This window comes from Periplaneta americana, chromosome 14 (assembly GCF_040183065.1).
Source record: "Periplaneta americana isolate PAMFEO1 chromosome 14, P.americana_PAMFEO1_priV1, whole genome shotgun sequence".
Classification (NCBI taxonomy): Eukaryota; Metazoa; Arthropoda; class Insecta; order Blattodea; family Blattidae; genus Periplaneta; species Periplaneta americana.
The window spans coordinates 90,511,499-90,523,976 of record NC_091130.1 but is presented as its reverse complement, the minus strand read 5'-3'; the positions used below and the strand labels follow the sequence as shown (position 1 = coordinate 90,523,976).

At 38.3% G+C, this 12,478-nt stretch overlaps 1 protein-coding gene across 5 annotated transcripts in view; it reads left to right on the top strand.

Moving 5' to 3' along the window:
• Positions 1-12,478, top strand: part of dom (domino helicase) — a 689,640-nt gene that overhangs the window by 616,521 nt on the left and 60,641 nt on the right. For all 5 annotated transcript variants that reach the window (XM_069845730.1, XM_069845733.1, XM_069845731.1 and 2 more), the window contains one exon: positions 5,423-5,629. In XM_069845730.1, coding sequence (XP_069701831.1) covers positions 5,423-5,629 — 207 coding nt within the window. The remainder of the gene's footprint in view (positions 1-5,422; positions 5,630-12,478) is intronic.

Below are 12,478 nucleotides of genomic sequence, written 5' to 3'. Positions count from 1 at the left end.
TGTCTTGGTTGCCTCTCTCATGTTCGAACATTGCAGGACACTAATCCAGAACACACCATGTGAACCATGAAGAATAACAGTGGCTACCTTCCATCTCAATATTGGTCATGATATACTGGCCAAACACTTCTATCATTTGAGAATCTTGCAATTTTCAGCCTGTATTTTTTGCAACCTTGAAGAAATGGACCTCAACATCTTAAAAAGGTCCCACCCTTCACTGCTCCACAGAAGTTTGAACACTACTGCGAAGCAGGAATGAAGATGACTTTCTTTGTTTTTGGTCAATGATCTACATATCATAACCTAGCCATTACATAAATTACTCAGTTACAAGGTTTTTAGAAGTAAGCAAACGGTATATGGCTCATAAATTAACTTACAACATATCTTAGATTAGAGGTAGTTAAACATTTATGTTATGTGACTCATCTTTGACTATTTAATACACAGAATTTTACTTATGCTACTAGGTGAGCTGTTGAAGTGTGAACTAGCATACAATATTTGTTCTATTATCAAAAACACAGCTGGTTTCCACCTATGGGCATGCAATCAAGGTCACGTCAATAACCCCAGGGTGCCTAGTTCGACAGTTCTTTTATTAGCAGTTGACTATTTCTTTGTTGTGTATGTAACCACAGAATGTATTATGGCTCAACATATTTTTCTACTGAACAATGTGTATTTATTTATGATGCATATTTGTTAACAGAGTTGGCTCAACAAGTTCAAAGTCGATTTGAAAAAAGATTCCTGGGTATAGAAGTTCTAGTTGTACAGTAATTCAGATTCTTTATAATACATTTCAAACAGCAGGAAGTGTTTGGGCTAAGGAACCAAACAAACAGCGTAGGATTCCCATTGAAGGAACATTAAGCATTATGTGGAAGATTCTTCTAAAAAGTTCGTTTCTCACCTTTCTCAATATATGAGATTTTCTTAGACACTGAGCAAAGAGCAGCAAAATTGTTGAAGTTACATAAGAAAACTGTGGTACATGAACTTAAAGACATAGACACACATTTTGTGACTGGATTCTGAATAAAGTACATAACGGAGATATAGACCAACATTTAATATTTTTCTCAGATGAGGCTTGGTTCCACCTCCATAGATATGTAAACTCACAAAATAATCATTATTATTGGTGTTCTGAAAATCTAATATCATTCATAAAGTGCCACTCCACGATGAGAAAATTGATGTATGGTGCACCATGACCAGCAAAAAATCATATGACCTATTTTTTTTATGAGACAACTGTTGATGCTCACACATACGTGAATATGATTTTGCCTTTTTTTAACAGAAATCTAGCAAATCGCATACAGCCAATGTTTCGATGACAGAAATCAAGAGTGTGTTCAACCAGGACAGAGTGTGTTCAATCAGGACAGAGTTATTAGTAGTGCAACCAAAAAGCATAACAGCACTTTAGACATATTGTTGCTATCCCAAACATAATTTTGGTTATCATCGCCGCGGCCTCATGCTTAACATGTCGGCATCATACAATAACGTCCGGTGTGCTTTTAAAACATCATTTTGCCGACCAATTGTTGCTCTGTAGATTTCACTCTAAGCGTCACGTTGTCATGTCTACTTCCTCGATAAGAATAAGCACTAGTTTGTTATATTGTTAAATGGCTATTATTATTATTATTATTATTATTATTATTATTATTATTATTATTATTGTTATTATTTCATATACGAGTACGTTGACATTCTTAACTCTTAATAATAACTCTTTAATAATAATTTTTAATCACATACCTTAATCATCCTCAGCACAAGACATTGCAACCTCGGTTTTAGTCCACGTGGATTAGACAAGTAGGTGTCATTTAATAATGGAAGCAGCTTATTGGTTCCAATATTGAAATTGAGGCGAGTGATTGGAGTAGTGACATAAGAAATTGAAAACAATAATACAATTAAATTTCAAAGACCTGCCGAATGTTATGCACAAGGCCACTCAAAGACCTGCCAAATGTGCGTGGCGATAATATCTTACTGTCTCAATGAAACAAATGTTAGAAACACAATAAAGCATAATTTTAAAAAAATAAAGCATAAAAACATAATATTTAAGATAGAGCATAATTCTTGGAAAATGAACTGCCTGCTTTAATGCACTATTTATAACAATTGTGACCAACAATTAATATTAAAAATACATTAACAATGAGAAGCTGCTTTTTCAACAATGGAAATTTCAAACTATAATCTATTTTAAATCCTTAACTACGGTTATATTTGTAGTTCTGCGAGAACCAGTACAACAATTAAAATAACATTACAAAGTACAAGTTTAACGGTTTTATGGCCAGTTCACACTCTGAATCAGAAGGGTTCATATCTATTTGATACCAGCATACCGAAAACATTTGTAATTGCGATACAAAGGGTTCCCGAGTTTCCTACAAACAATTTTGTGCCTGAAAAGGGGAAACTTTTGTGTACCTTATGTTCAGAGTGTATTAATTTAAAAAAAAAATCCATTGTGCAGAAACATGTAGATCTCTGAAACAGAGTGATGGACAGAGTTGAACTTCAGGTGGTCCTAGCAGCATACATGCGAATGAGATACCTCAAGTATGGCAGCGTATGGAAAAATCCAAGGATAATATGAAAGATCTTGTGGAAGCATTCACTTCTGCTGATATTCCATTGCATGTCTTTCGTAACCAACGATTTCGTCAGTGGATAGCAACAGCTACATGTATGCAGTCAGCTCCCAGTGAAACCACTCTAAGAAGTTATCTTGCAAAGTGTGCTGAAGACGACTTTCAGGAAACTACCTAAGTCAAAATGTAAGGGAAATTCTGTCTATCTAATGGCTGATGAAACAACAGATATAAAGAATCGTAAAGTGGTGAATGTTCTTGTTGCTCCACTGGATGTTGTGAATGAAAAACTCCGATTTGTGAAAACCAAAATTGTTGAACACTGCAATGCCGATGTTATAGTAAATTTTATACTTGATATACTAGATCTTATTGGTGTTCACAGAAACAATTTTATTGTTTTAATATCAGACAGTGCACCATATATGCTTTCTGCTGGCAGGCCACTGGCTAGAGTTGCACCTCAGTTTTTACATTCTACATGTTGGGCTCACGTATTGCATCTTTGTGCTGAAGAGATTAGATTTTCACTACAAATTGCTGATGGATTCATTGCAGCTGTTAAAGTTGCTTTAGCGAAAACTGCAGCTGGAAGGGAGAGATTGCTGGACTGCCTAAAATAAGCAGGAACATTATTTTGTTCTACCTCCAGTTCCTCTAATAACTTGCTGGGGGAAATGGCTGAAGGCAGGAAAATATCATGGCATCAATTTCAATGCAGTCAAACATTGGATTGATTTGGAAGATGGTGAAGGCAGTGCTGCTGTAACAAACTTAAAGCGACTGGTTGAAAATAAATAACTTGTACTTAAACTCAGAGCTATATCTAAAATTTCTGATGGACTCTGCAATCAAATACAGATTTCGGAATCAGATAATCAAGATGCAACAAAGGTCTGGCTTCTATCGTCAGTTCTTCAGATGCAACGTGTAAAAAATTGGCAGGATATATGAATGAACATCATCCTGCTCTAAATTTCTGGAAGGAAGTTCAGAATTTAAATCCAACATTAGCTGTTCCTGAGAAGATTTCTTCGGTTTTTACTTCAGGTGAACTGAAATGTTTCTCTGCCATTGATGTTTCAGTGAAAGAAATATCAACATATGCAGCAATGGTACATGGAGAAAATTTGTCTTCAACTTATGCCTTATCCTTCTGGCAGAAACATTCCATCAAGATGCCTATCCTAAGTCAGCTGGCAATGAAGCCAATTATGGTTCCTCCATCATCTGCTTCAATTGAGAGAAGCTTTTCTACTCTTAATTGGATTTTGAACTTTAAACAGTCATGTCTGACAGAAAAAAGTCTACAGTCTCACTTACAACTTGCAATTAATCAAAACAACGTCACGAGGGTGTTCATCTGGAGAGTGCGAGTGACAGTGACAAGGATGACTAGATTTTCATTCATTTCATGACTAGATTGCTTGCAGTATATTCTTCTATAAACTTAATACCTATCCTGCAAACTAACATTAGTGACAAAAAAATTCAGTTTGATGATATACGTAAACAGTATTTTACTTAAGTTTATTGGTATAAAATACATTATTACGTATTATTTATGTTAAAAGTAATTTAAAATAAAGCATAATTTGAAAAAAGTTAAAGCATAATTATCAAAAAAATAAAGCATAATGTGGGATGCTCTAGTTATTAGTAAGGATTTGCAGTCCCTTCGGTCCTCTGCCCTTTGCGAATTTTATGTCTGGAGTAATTTAAAAGATATTATATACAAAACAGACCCACACATTCTGATAGATAATAATAATAATAATAATAATAATAATAATAATAATAATAATAATAATAATCCGTGGCACTACAGCCCGTGAATGGCCTAGACCGACCAGCCGACTGCTGGCCTCACACATATCGAGGCAGAGGTGGACGATCATCCAACCAGAATGGAGGTATCGTGTGGTTAGCACGATGATCCCCCCAGCCGTTATAGCTGGTATTTGCAACTGGATTTCGCTACCTATCGTAGCTCCCCAAGTGCATCACAATGCTGGGTGGGCACCGGTCCCATACACTGGCCAAAATTTCGTGAGAAAATTTCTTCCCCCATGAGGACTCGAAACAGCGCGCATTCTGTAACGCGAGTCCTAGGCAGGATGCCTTAGACTACGACACCACGGCGTGGGACACATTCTGATAGAACTGGAACTTAATATTCGTTAGGTGATTGCTGCCATGTCTCAATAACAACTCCAGCAAGTGATGTATAGTTTTTTTAAAGAGATGCCAGAACTGGACAAAGGAGGCACCCAGTCTCATTACCTCCTTTCATAAAACTGGTAAGTAACTTTTTAACTTCTTTTTCGTCCACACCTGTGGAGTAACGGTTAGCGCGTCTGGCCGCGAAACCAGGTGGCCCGGGTTCGATTCCTGGTCGGGGCAAGTTACGTGGTTGAGGTTTTTTTTCGGGGTTTTCCCTCAACCCAATATGAGCAAATGCTGCGTAACTTTCGGTGTTGGACTCCGGACTCATTTCACCGGCATTATCACCTTCATCTCATTCAGACGCTAAATAACCTAAGATGTTGATAAAGCGTCGTAAAAGAACCTAGTAAAATGAAAAAAAAAAAACTTCTTTTTCTCCATAGTTTTTAAGGAAACTGTATATGTGTGGTTACATCACTGCCATTCTACAATACCCACAGTGGCACTGAGCACTCGACGACAGTACAAATGCTGGTTTGCACTTCAATGGCTGACTCTATATGCACGAGAATACTCAAAATTATAAACTTTGTATTTTGTAAATTTGTATCATTTCATTCTAGTTCATCAAACAAGCTACTGCAGGGGGGAAGCAGACAGCAATTGCTCGCACTGTGTCAGAAACTGAAATGGCAGCTTTAATCAAGCGCCAGCAACACTTGGCAGCACAGCAGCAGCAGCAAGCTGGAACAACGCAAGTGACTCAAGTGCAAGTACCCACACAGACAGGCCTTACTCCAGCTCAGATTCTGGCACAAGCTGGCTTACAGGTAAGTGCATAATTACATCTGCAAGAACGTTGAAATTTGGAAAAATCTGCCAGATAAATATAGACATCCATATCCTCACTTTATCCACATCCATTTTTTGTAAGTCTTCTTGAATATATCTCATGAATGATGATTCTATTGAGATCTTCCCCACCTGACCTTATTTTGTAATATTCGGTTTATTTTTATGCCTATTAATGCATCCCTAACTAATATAAGAGCTTTATTCAGCATTTAGTGATAACACTGGAAAAGAAAAGAAAAGATATACTACTGGGTTCAAAAAGTTCCCGGAATTTTACTACCATTTTTCGTATTAATATATAACAAGGGATATTATACATTTGTTTTGTTGGTAACATTCATGATGTCATTTCCTTAAAGTTTGTTGATAATGGCGATTGTTGGTTTTGAATTGTAGGCAATTGTTTATCATAGTGTTTTGTTTGTTCGTCGCATTTTGTAATTATGTCCACAGAGCAACGTACAAACATCAAGTTCTGTGTTTTGTTACACAAAACTCCTGCAGAGTCATTAAGATTGTTGGAAGAAGCATATGGCGAAGCAGCGATGAAAAAAACTCAAGTGTATGCCTGGCATAAACGCTTTTCTGGTAGCCGCGATACGTACGCAGCGGCCGACCAACAACTGCAACAACTGAAGCAATCGCTCAGCGTGTGCGTAATGTTGTGAGGGACGACCGACGTAAAACCATAAAAGAGATAGCAGCAGAGGTCGGAATATCAGACGGAAGTGTACACAATGTTCTTCACAAGCATCTCAACATGCATTACGTGTCTCAGAAGTTAGTTCCGAAAATGTTGTTGGCAGAACAGAAAGAAACAAGAATGACTCTTGCTGGGGACATGATCAGTATGGCTGATGAAGATGGTGATTTCTTAAATAAAATTATTGCTGGTGATGAAACTTGGTGCTACTTGTACAACCCATCCCTAAACGACAGTCATCTGAGTGGAAATCGAAAACATCTCCTCGGAAGCAAAAATTTCCTAGGGACACTTCCAAAGGCAAAGTTATGTTGGAAGTTTTCTTCGACTCTCAGGGACTCATCCACCATGAGTTCATTCCAGAAGGTCGTACTGTAACGAAAGAATTGTACGTAGAAATCCTCCTTCGCCTCCGGGACGCAGTGAGAAGGAAACGTCCAGAAAAGTGGGTAGAAAACAACTGGTTCCTTATGCATGACAATGCACCTGCTCATCGTGCAATTATTGTAAAGAATTTTCTTGCCAGGCACAACATAACTGCATTGGATCACTCACCATACTCTCCTGATCTCTCACCACGTCATTACTTTCTGTTTCCCCGTCTGAAAAGTCATCTGAAAGGACGGAGATTCAATGCTGAAGAGGTTATCGCAAACGCGACGAGAGCACTAAGACGGGTTTCACAAAATGGCTTCCAGGAACACGCGTTGGCAAAAGTGTGTTGTTGCGGAAGGCAACTATTTTGAAGGGAATGCTGTAGAATAGTGTTTAAGGTACGTTGTTTATATGATACTAGCAAATTCCGGGAACTTTTTGAACCTAGTATGTATATACATATACAGAGCCTTCAACTTAAGATGCAACCCTGGTCACAGCAGGTGGGTCGGTGATAGACTGTTCTCTATAGTGGGAAAACTAAGCGGTGTTGTGAGGCAGCAGCCAGGCAGGCGGGCCGGCAGATAGGCCGGTATTTCAAGCAGGAAAATCCAGCGGTGTTGTGCAATTCAGCATTCAATTGATGTTAGTTTGTCTTCTGTAAGGTGTATACATGTTTGGTCAGTTTTAGTTTTCATTTAATGTGTTTGGTGAACTACTGTGCTGTTTAAGTTTAAATTTATCATAGTGTTTACCACTGAACAGAGGGTGTTTTTACTTTTGACGTATGCGAAGAAGAAATCCCACAAAAGTTGTAAATTTCGTCTTCAATTCCCTGATGCAAGTGTCCCAAATAAGGCCACGATTTCAAGCATATTCAGGAAATTTTGTACCACTGGTTCAGTTTTTAGACAGGAAGAAAAACAAGAGATGCACTGTACTAATGGAGGAAAAGCTTGATGGTATTGGAGCACTTTTAGAGGCAAGTCAGAAAAATCTATCTCACATGTAGCTACACAGTCTAGTGTGTCTGTAGGATCGGCCCATAAAGCCACGAAATTGTTACGTCTAAAGTTTTATAAAATTAGAAAAGCTCACAAACTGAACATTTCTGATAATAATGTTGGAATTAATCTCTGTAACTGGCTTTTAAATTCCATACACGATGGCATAATCAATCCTGAACTGTTGTTCTTTACCGATGAAGCATGGTTGCATTTAAGCAGATATGTAAATTCACAGAATAATCGCTATTGGAGTGACAACAATCCCCATGTGCTTCATGAAGCACCTCTGCATAATGTTAAAGGTACGGTCACACGTTGCTACTTTTACAGCAATGCAGTACAAAAAACTGCGCAACTCTTGTACTGCAACGTGTGAACAACGGTGCAACCCGAAAAGTAGCGGCTGCCGAACCTGCTGCCCGCTACTTTTCCATGCTGCGCGCAGCTTAAAAGTAGCGACGTGTGAACAGGTTCTCAGGGTTGCAGCCGCAGCATTTTTGATATCGGTTTTGTTGAAACTTTTGCTGCGGTTGCAACCAGTGTTACCACCCAAATGTGCCAATGATACTTTTATTGTTTGGATATATTTTAATGTTAAATGTGATGAAAATAAATTATTTGTAACAGTTATTAAATACACAACACAGTCTGAGCATAATAATTGCTGACGATATAATTCATTTTTTAAATTTTCCGTAGCGTAGTTCCAAACAGGAGGGTTGCCAACATTGATTACGTGAATATATTGTTGGTTATCATTTAAGTATATAGGCGTTTTTAAAAGCTTTATAGTAAAAATAATGTCAATTTCTGAATACTAGATACGACAGAAAAGCAAATACTAGATAAGGAAGCTTTCGCATGAGTTTCTTAATAATGTGAACATAACCACAAAATGTATATTGAGAAGTCAACACGGAGATGGAAACCTGTAGCATGACTGCAGCTGCAAAAGTAGCGCCTTGTGTGTGAACAGACTCGCAACCTCCAGTTGCAACTTTTGCAGCACTCGGGTTGCGCAACATGAAAAGTAGCGTGCAGCTCGTTACTTTTGGCTTATGTGTGAACACAACATGCAACTTTTGCAGCTGTAGTACAAAAGTTCTGCTGCAAAAGTAGCGATGTGTGACCGTACCTTAAGGTTGGCATGTGGTATGCGATCACTTTCAGGAGAATAATCGGGCCAATATTCCATTACGACACAGTAGATTCTCATTGTTATACATCAGTGACATATTGTCTCAATTTTTTTAACAAATGAACGAGAATTAAAAAAATTATGGATGGTTTATGCAAGATAGTGCAACAGCCCATACAGCCGAGCGATCTATGCAGGAATTTAGGCGTGTATTTGGTGAACAAGTGATCGTTAATTGGCCCCCGCTTTCCCCAGATCTTAATCCATGTGACTTTTATCTTTGGGGTATGTTAAAACATAAAGTGTATATGAACAATCTTCATACATTAGAGGAACTTCAAAAAAATATCCGGGCCATGATCTCCAGCATTTCAAGGCAGAAATTGGATTGCGTATTTCAGCATCTTTTTCGCCAGTGTGAGCATTGTATTGAAGCTGACGTAGGTTATTTTGAACATCTTATGTCTTAAGGTAAGAAATTAAACACCATTAAATTAATTTTACAGAAGATAAACTAACACTAAATACGGGTAGAAAGAATGCATACTAGGTCACTTAGCAGTTCACTTGCCACACAACGCCGCTAGGTGTTGTCACTTGGGAGTACTGCCCAACTGCCGGTGCCTGGATTGCATCTTAAGTTGAAATTAGACTTTTTAACCTTAGAAATATGTGTCTGTTCTTCGTAATAATATATTTATATCTGTGTTTTAGTTGGGATCTCTTGTTATTGAGATTATCTTGAATTCGTTACTACAAATATTGTTCTCTTTATCTAATTTCTTCAGCATCATCCTTTAACTAATATGATAATTTCATCTTTGTAGTCTGTATAAGGATATCTTATTTCATTGTAAGAACTCACGATCTACTCACATATAAAAACATGTGTAACTCTACAGATCATGCATTTCTTTTCTCACATTGTTTCTTGTAGTTGAAAATATAGCTTACAATTATCATTATTGATGCAGCTTTATAGCACGATTGTAACTCAAAACAAGTGCTAAATATCACGAGGCTGCATTGTGATATGTGATGAATAGGGGGCGGATTCATATGCACTAAAAACGGAAAAATATATATGCACATATGCACTAAAAATACAAAATATGCACTGTTAAAATTAAATAAAAAGAAAAAATTTATTTTTAGGAAATTACTATTATTCATGGTTTTTCTGTTATACATAACAATATTGAGATACCATCAGTTGTTAAAGTTGCGTATCCTTCAACTAATTGCTTAAGTTTACTTCTGACATATTTTTCGTGTGTCATAGTTGATAAAACTAATTCAAATTGATGCTTTTCTTGCAGCTAAACTGTTCTAAAATGCAATGCACTTCACACACTGTCGAATTTTCTCTGACTTGTCACCATAATACAATGAAATATTCTGATTTGCCACATCGGCAAATAGAAGACAGAAAATTGCATTATCGAGCCCATATTATTGTTGACAGGTGGAGAAATTTGAGTTTAGCAAGCACAAAGTAGTCTTGCGAAATCTCAACTTTCAACCATCATAACGTCTCTATATTATACATTTGCACAAAGTCAGCAATGCATTTCATTATGGAGTGCTTTGTTGATTGCGGAATTGTCTGCAATAATTTGCCAACAACAGTGCACTGTTTGCATGTTGTCAGATTGCAATAAATAAAATATAATACTGTAATGTGTTTCAGTGTCTGTATTTCTTCTGTATTCCAGCTTTCAGGTAAAGCTCCCTATGAAGAAGCAGACTTGAATAATTTCAAGGGAAAAATTGTTCTGGTACCAGGTATCGATCCCAGGACCCTTTGCTTAGTGCATGAATGCTCTACTTACTGAGCTATCCAGGAACTACACCCGACACTGAAAAATTGGGACGGTGCCAGGTGTAGTTTCTGAGTAGCTCAGTTGGTAGAGCATTTGTGTGCTAAGCGAAGGGTGCTGGGATCGATACCTGCCCCAGAACAATTTTTCCCTTGAAATAATTCAAGTCTGCTTCACAGGGAGCTTTACCTGAAAGAAAGATTTGCATAATATATACGTCACAGGTCGACCTGGTTGGCGAGTTGGTATAGCGCTGGCCTTCTATGCCCAAGGTTGTGGGTTCGATCCCGGGGTCCACACCTGTGGAGTAACGGTCAGCGCGTCTGGTTCGAATCCCGGTCGGGGCAAGTTACCTGGTTGAGGTTTTTTCCGGGGTTTTCCCTCAACCCAATACGAGCAAATGCTGGGTAACTTTCGGTGCTGGACTCCGGACTCATTTCACCGGCATTATCATCTTCATTTCATTCAGACGCTAAATAACCTAGATGTTGATACAGCGTCGTAAAATAACCCCATAAAAAAAATCGATCCCGGGCCAGGTCGGTGGCATTTAAGTGTGCTTAAATGCGACAGGCTCATGTCAGTAGATTTACTGGCATGTAAAACAACTCCTGCGGGACAAAATTCCGGCACATCCGGCGACGCTGATATAACCTCTGCAGTTGCGAGCGTCGTTAAATAAAACATAACATATATACGTCACTGTAGGTACATTAACAGAAAATCACAATTCAGGTCACACAGAGTTTGTGTGAACTCAGAGTTGGATTTCTGGTGCCTTGTTAGCCTACTTAAGTTGTGTGGATATAAAGAGAAAAATTGGGTTGGTGTCGGGTATAGTTCCTGGGTAGCTCAGTCGGTAGAGCATTCGTATGCTAAGCGAAGAGTCCCGGGATCGATACCTGGCCCTGGAACAATTTTTTCCTTGAAATTATTCAAGTCTCCTTCACAAGGAGCTTTACCTGAAAACCAGATTTGCATAATATATATGTCACTGTAGGTATGTTAAAGGAAAAGCAACAATTCAAATCACACAGAGTTTGTGTGCACTCAAAGTTGGTTTTCTGGCGCCTTTTCAGCCCATTTGAGTTGTGTGGATATAAAGGGAAAAATTGGGACAGTGTCGGGTGTAGTTCCTGGGTAGCTCAGTCAGTAGACCATTCGTGCACTAAACGAAGGGTCCAGAGATCAATACCCGCCCCGGAACAATTTTTTCCTTGAAATTATTCAAGTCTGCTTCACAGGGCTTTACCTGAAAGCCAGATTTGCATAATATATACATCACTATAGGTACGCTAACAGAAAACCACAATTCAAGACACACAGAGTTTGTGTGCACTCAAAGTTGGGTTTCTGGCGCCTTGTCAGCCCACTTGAGTTGTGTGAATATAAAGGGAAAAATTGGGATGGTGTCGGGTGTAGTTCCTGGGTAGCTCAGCCGGTAGAGCATTCGCGCACTAAGCGAAGGGTCCCGAGATCGATACCTGGCCCTGGAACAATTTTTCCCTTGAAATTATTCAAGTCTGCTTCACAGGGATGTTTACCTGAAAGCCAGATTTGCTGAATATATACTGTGACATGACGTCTATTTTCAGATGCCTTTTAGGAATAAAACTGAAATACACTATGTTTGTAGAATGTGCAACACCATGAAGGAACATAGGTAGGCATGTGAAAATTATACTAAATATAACGCAGGGTATGACAAGCAACTGATTAGAATTTCAAAATTATTTTGCATCCCTGAACCTCTGAACTGATGTGGTAGGTGCATAAACAGA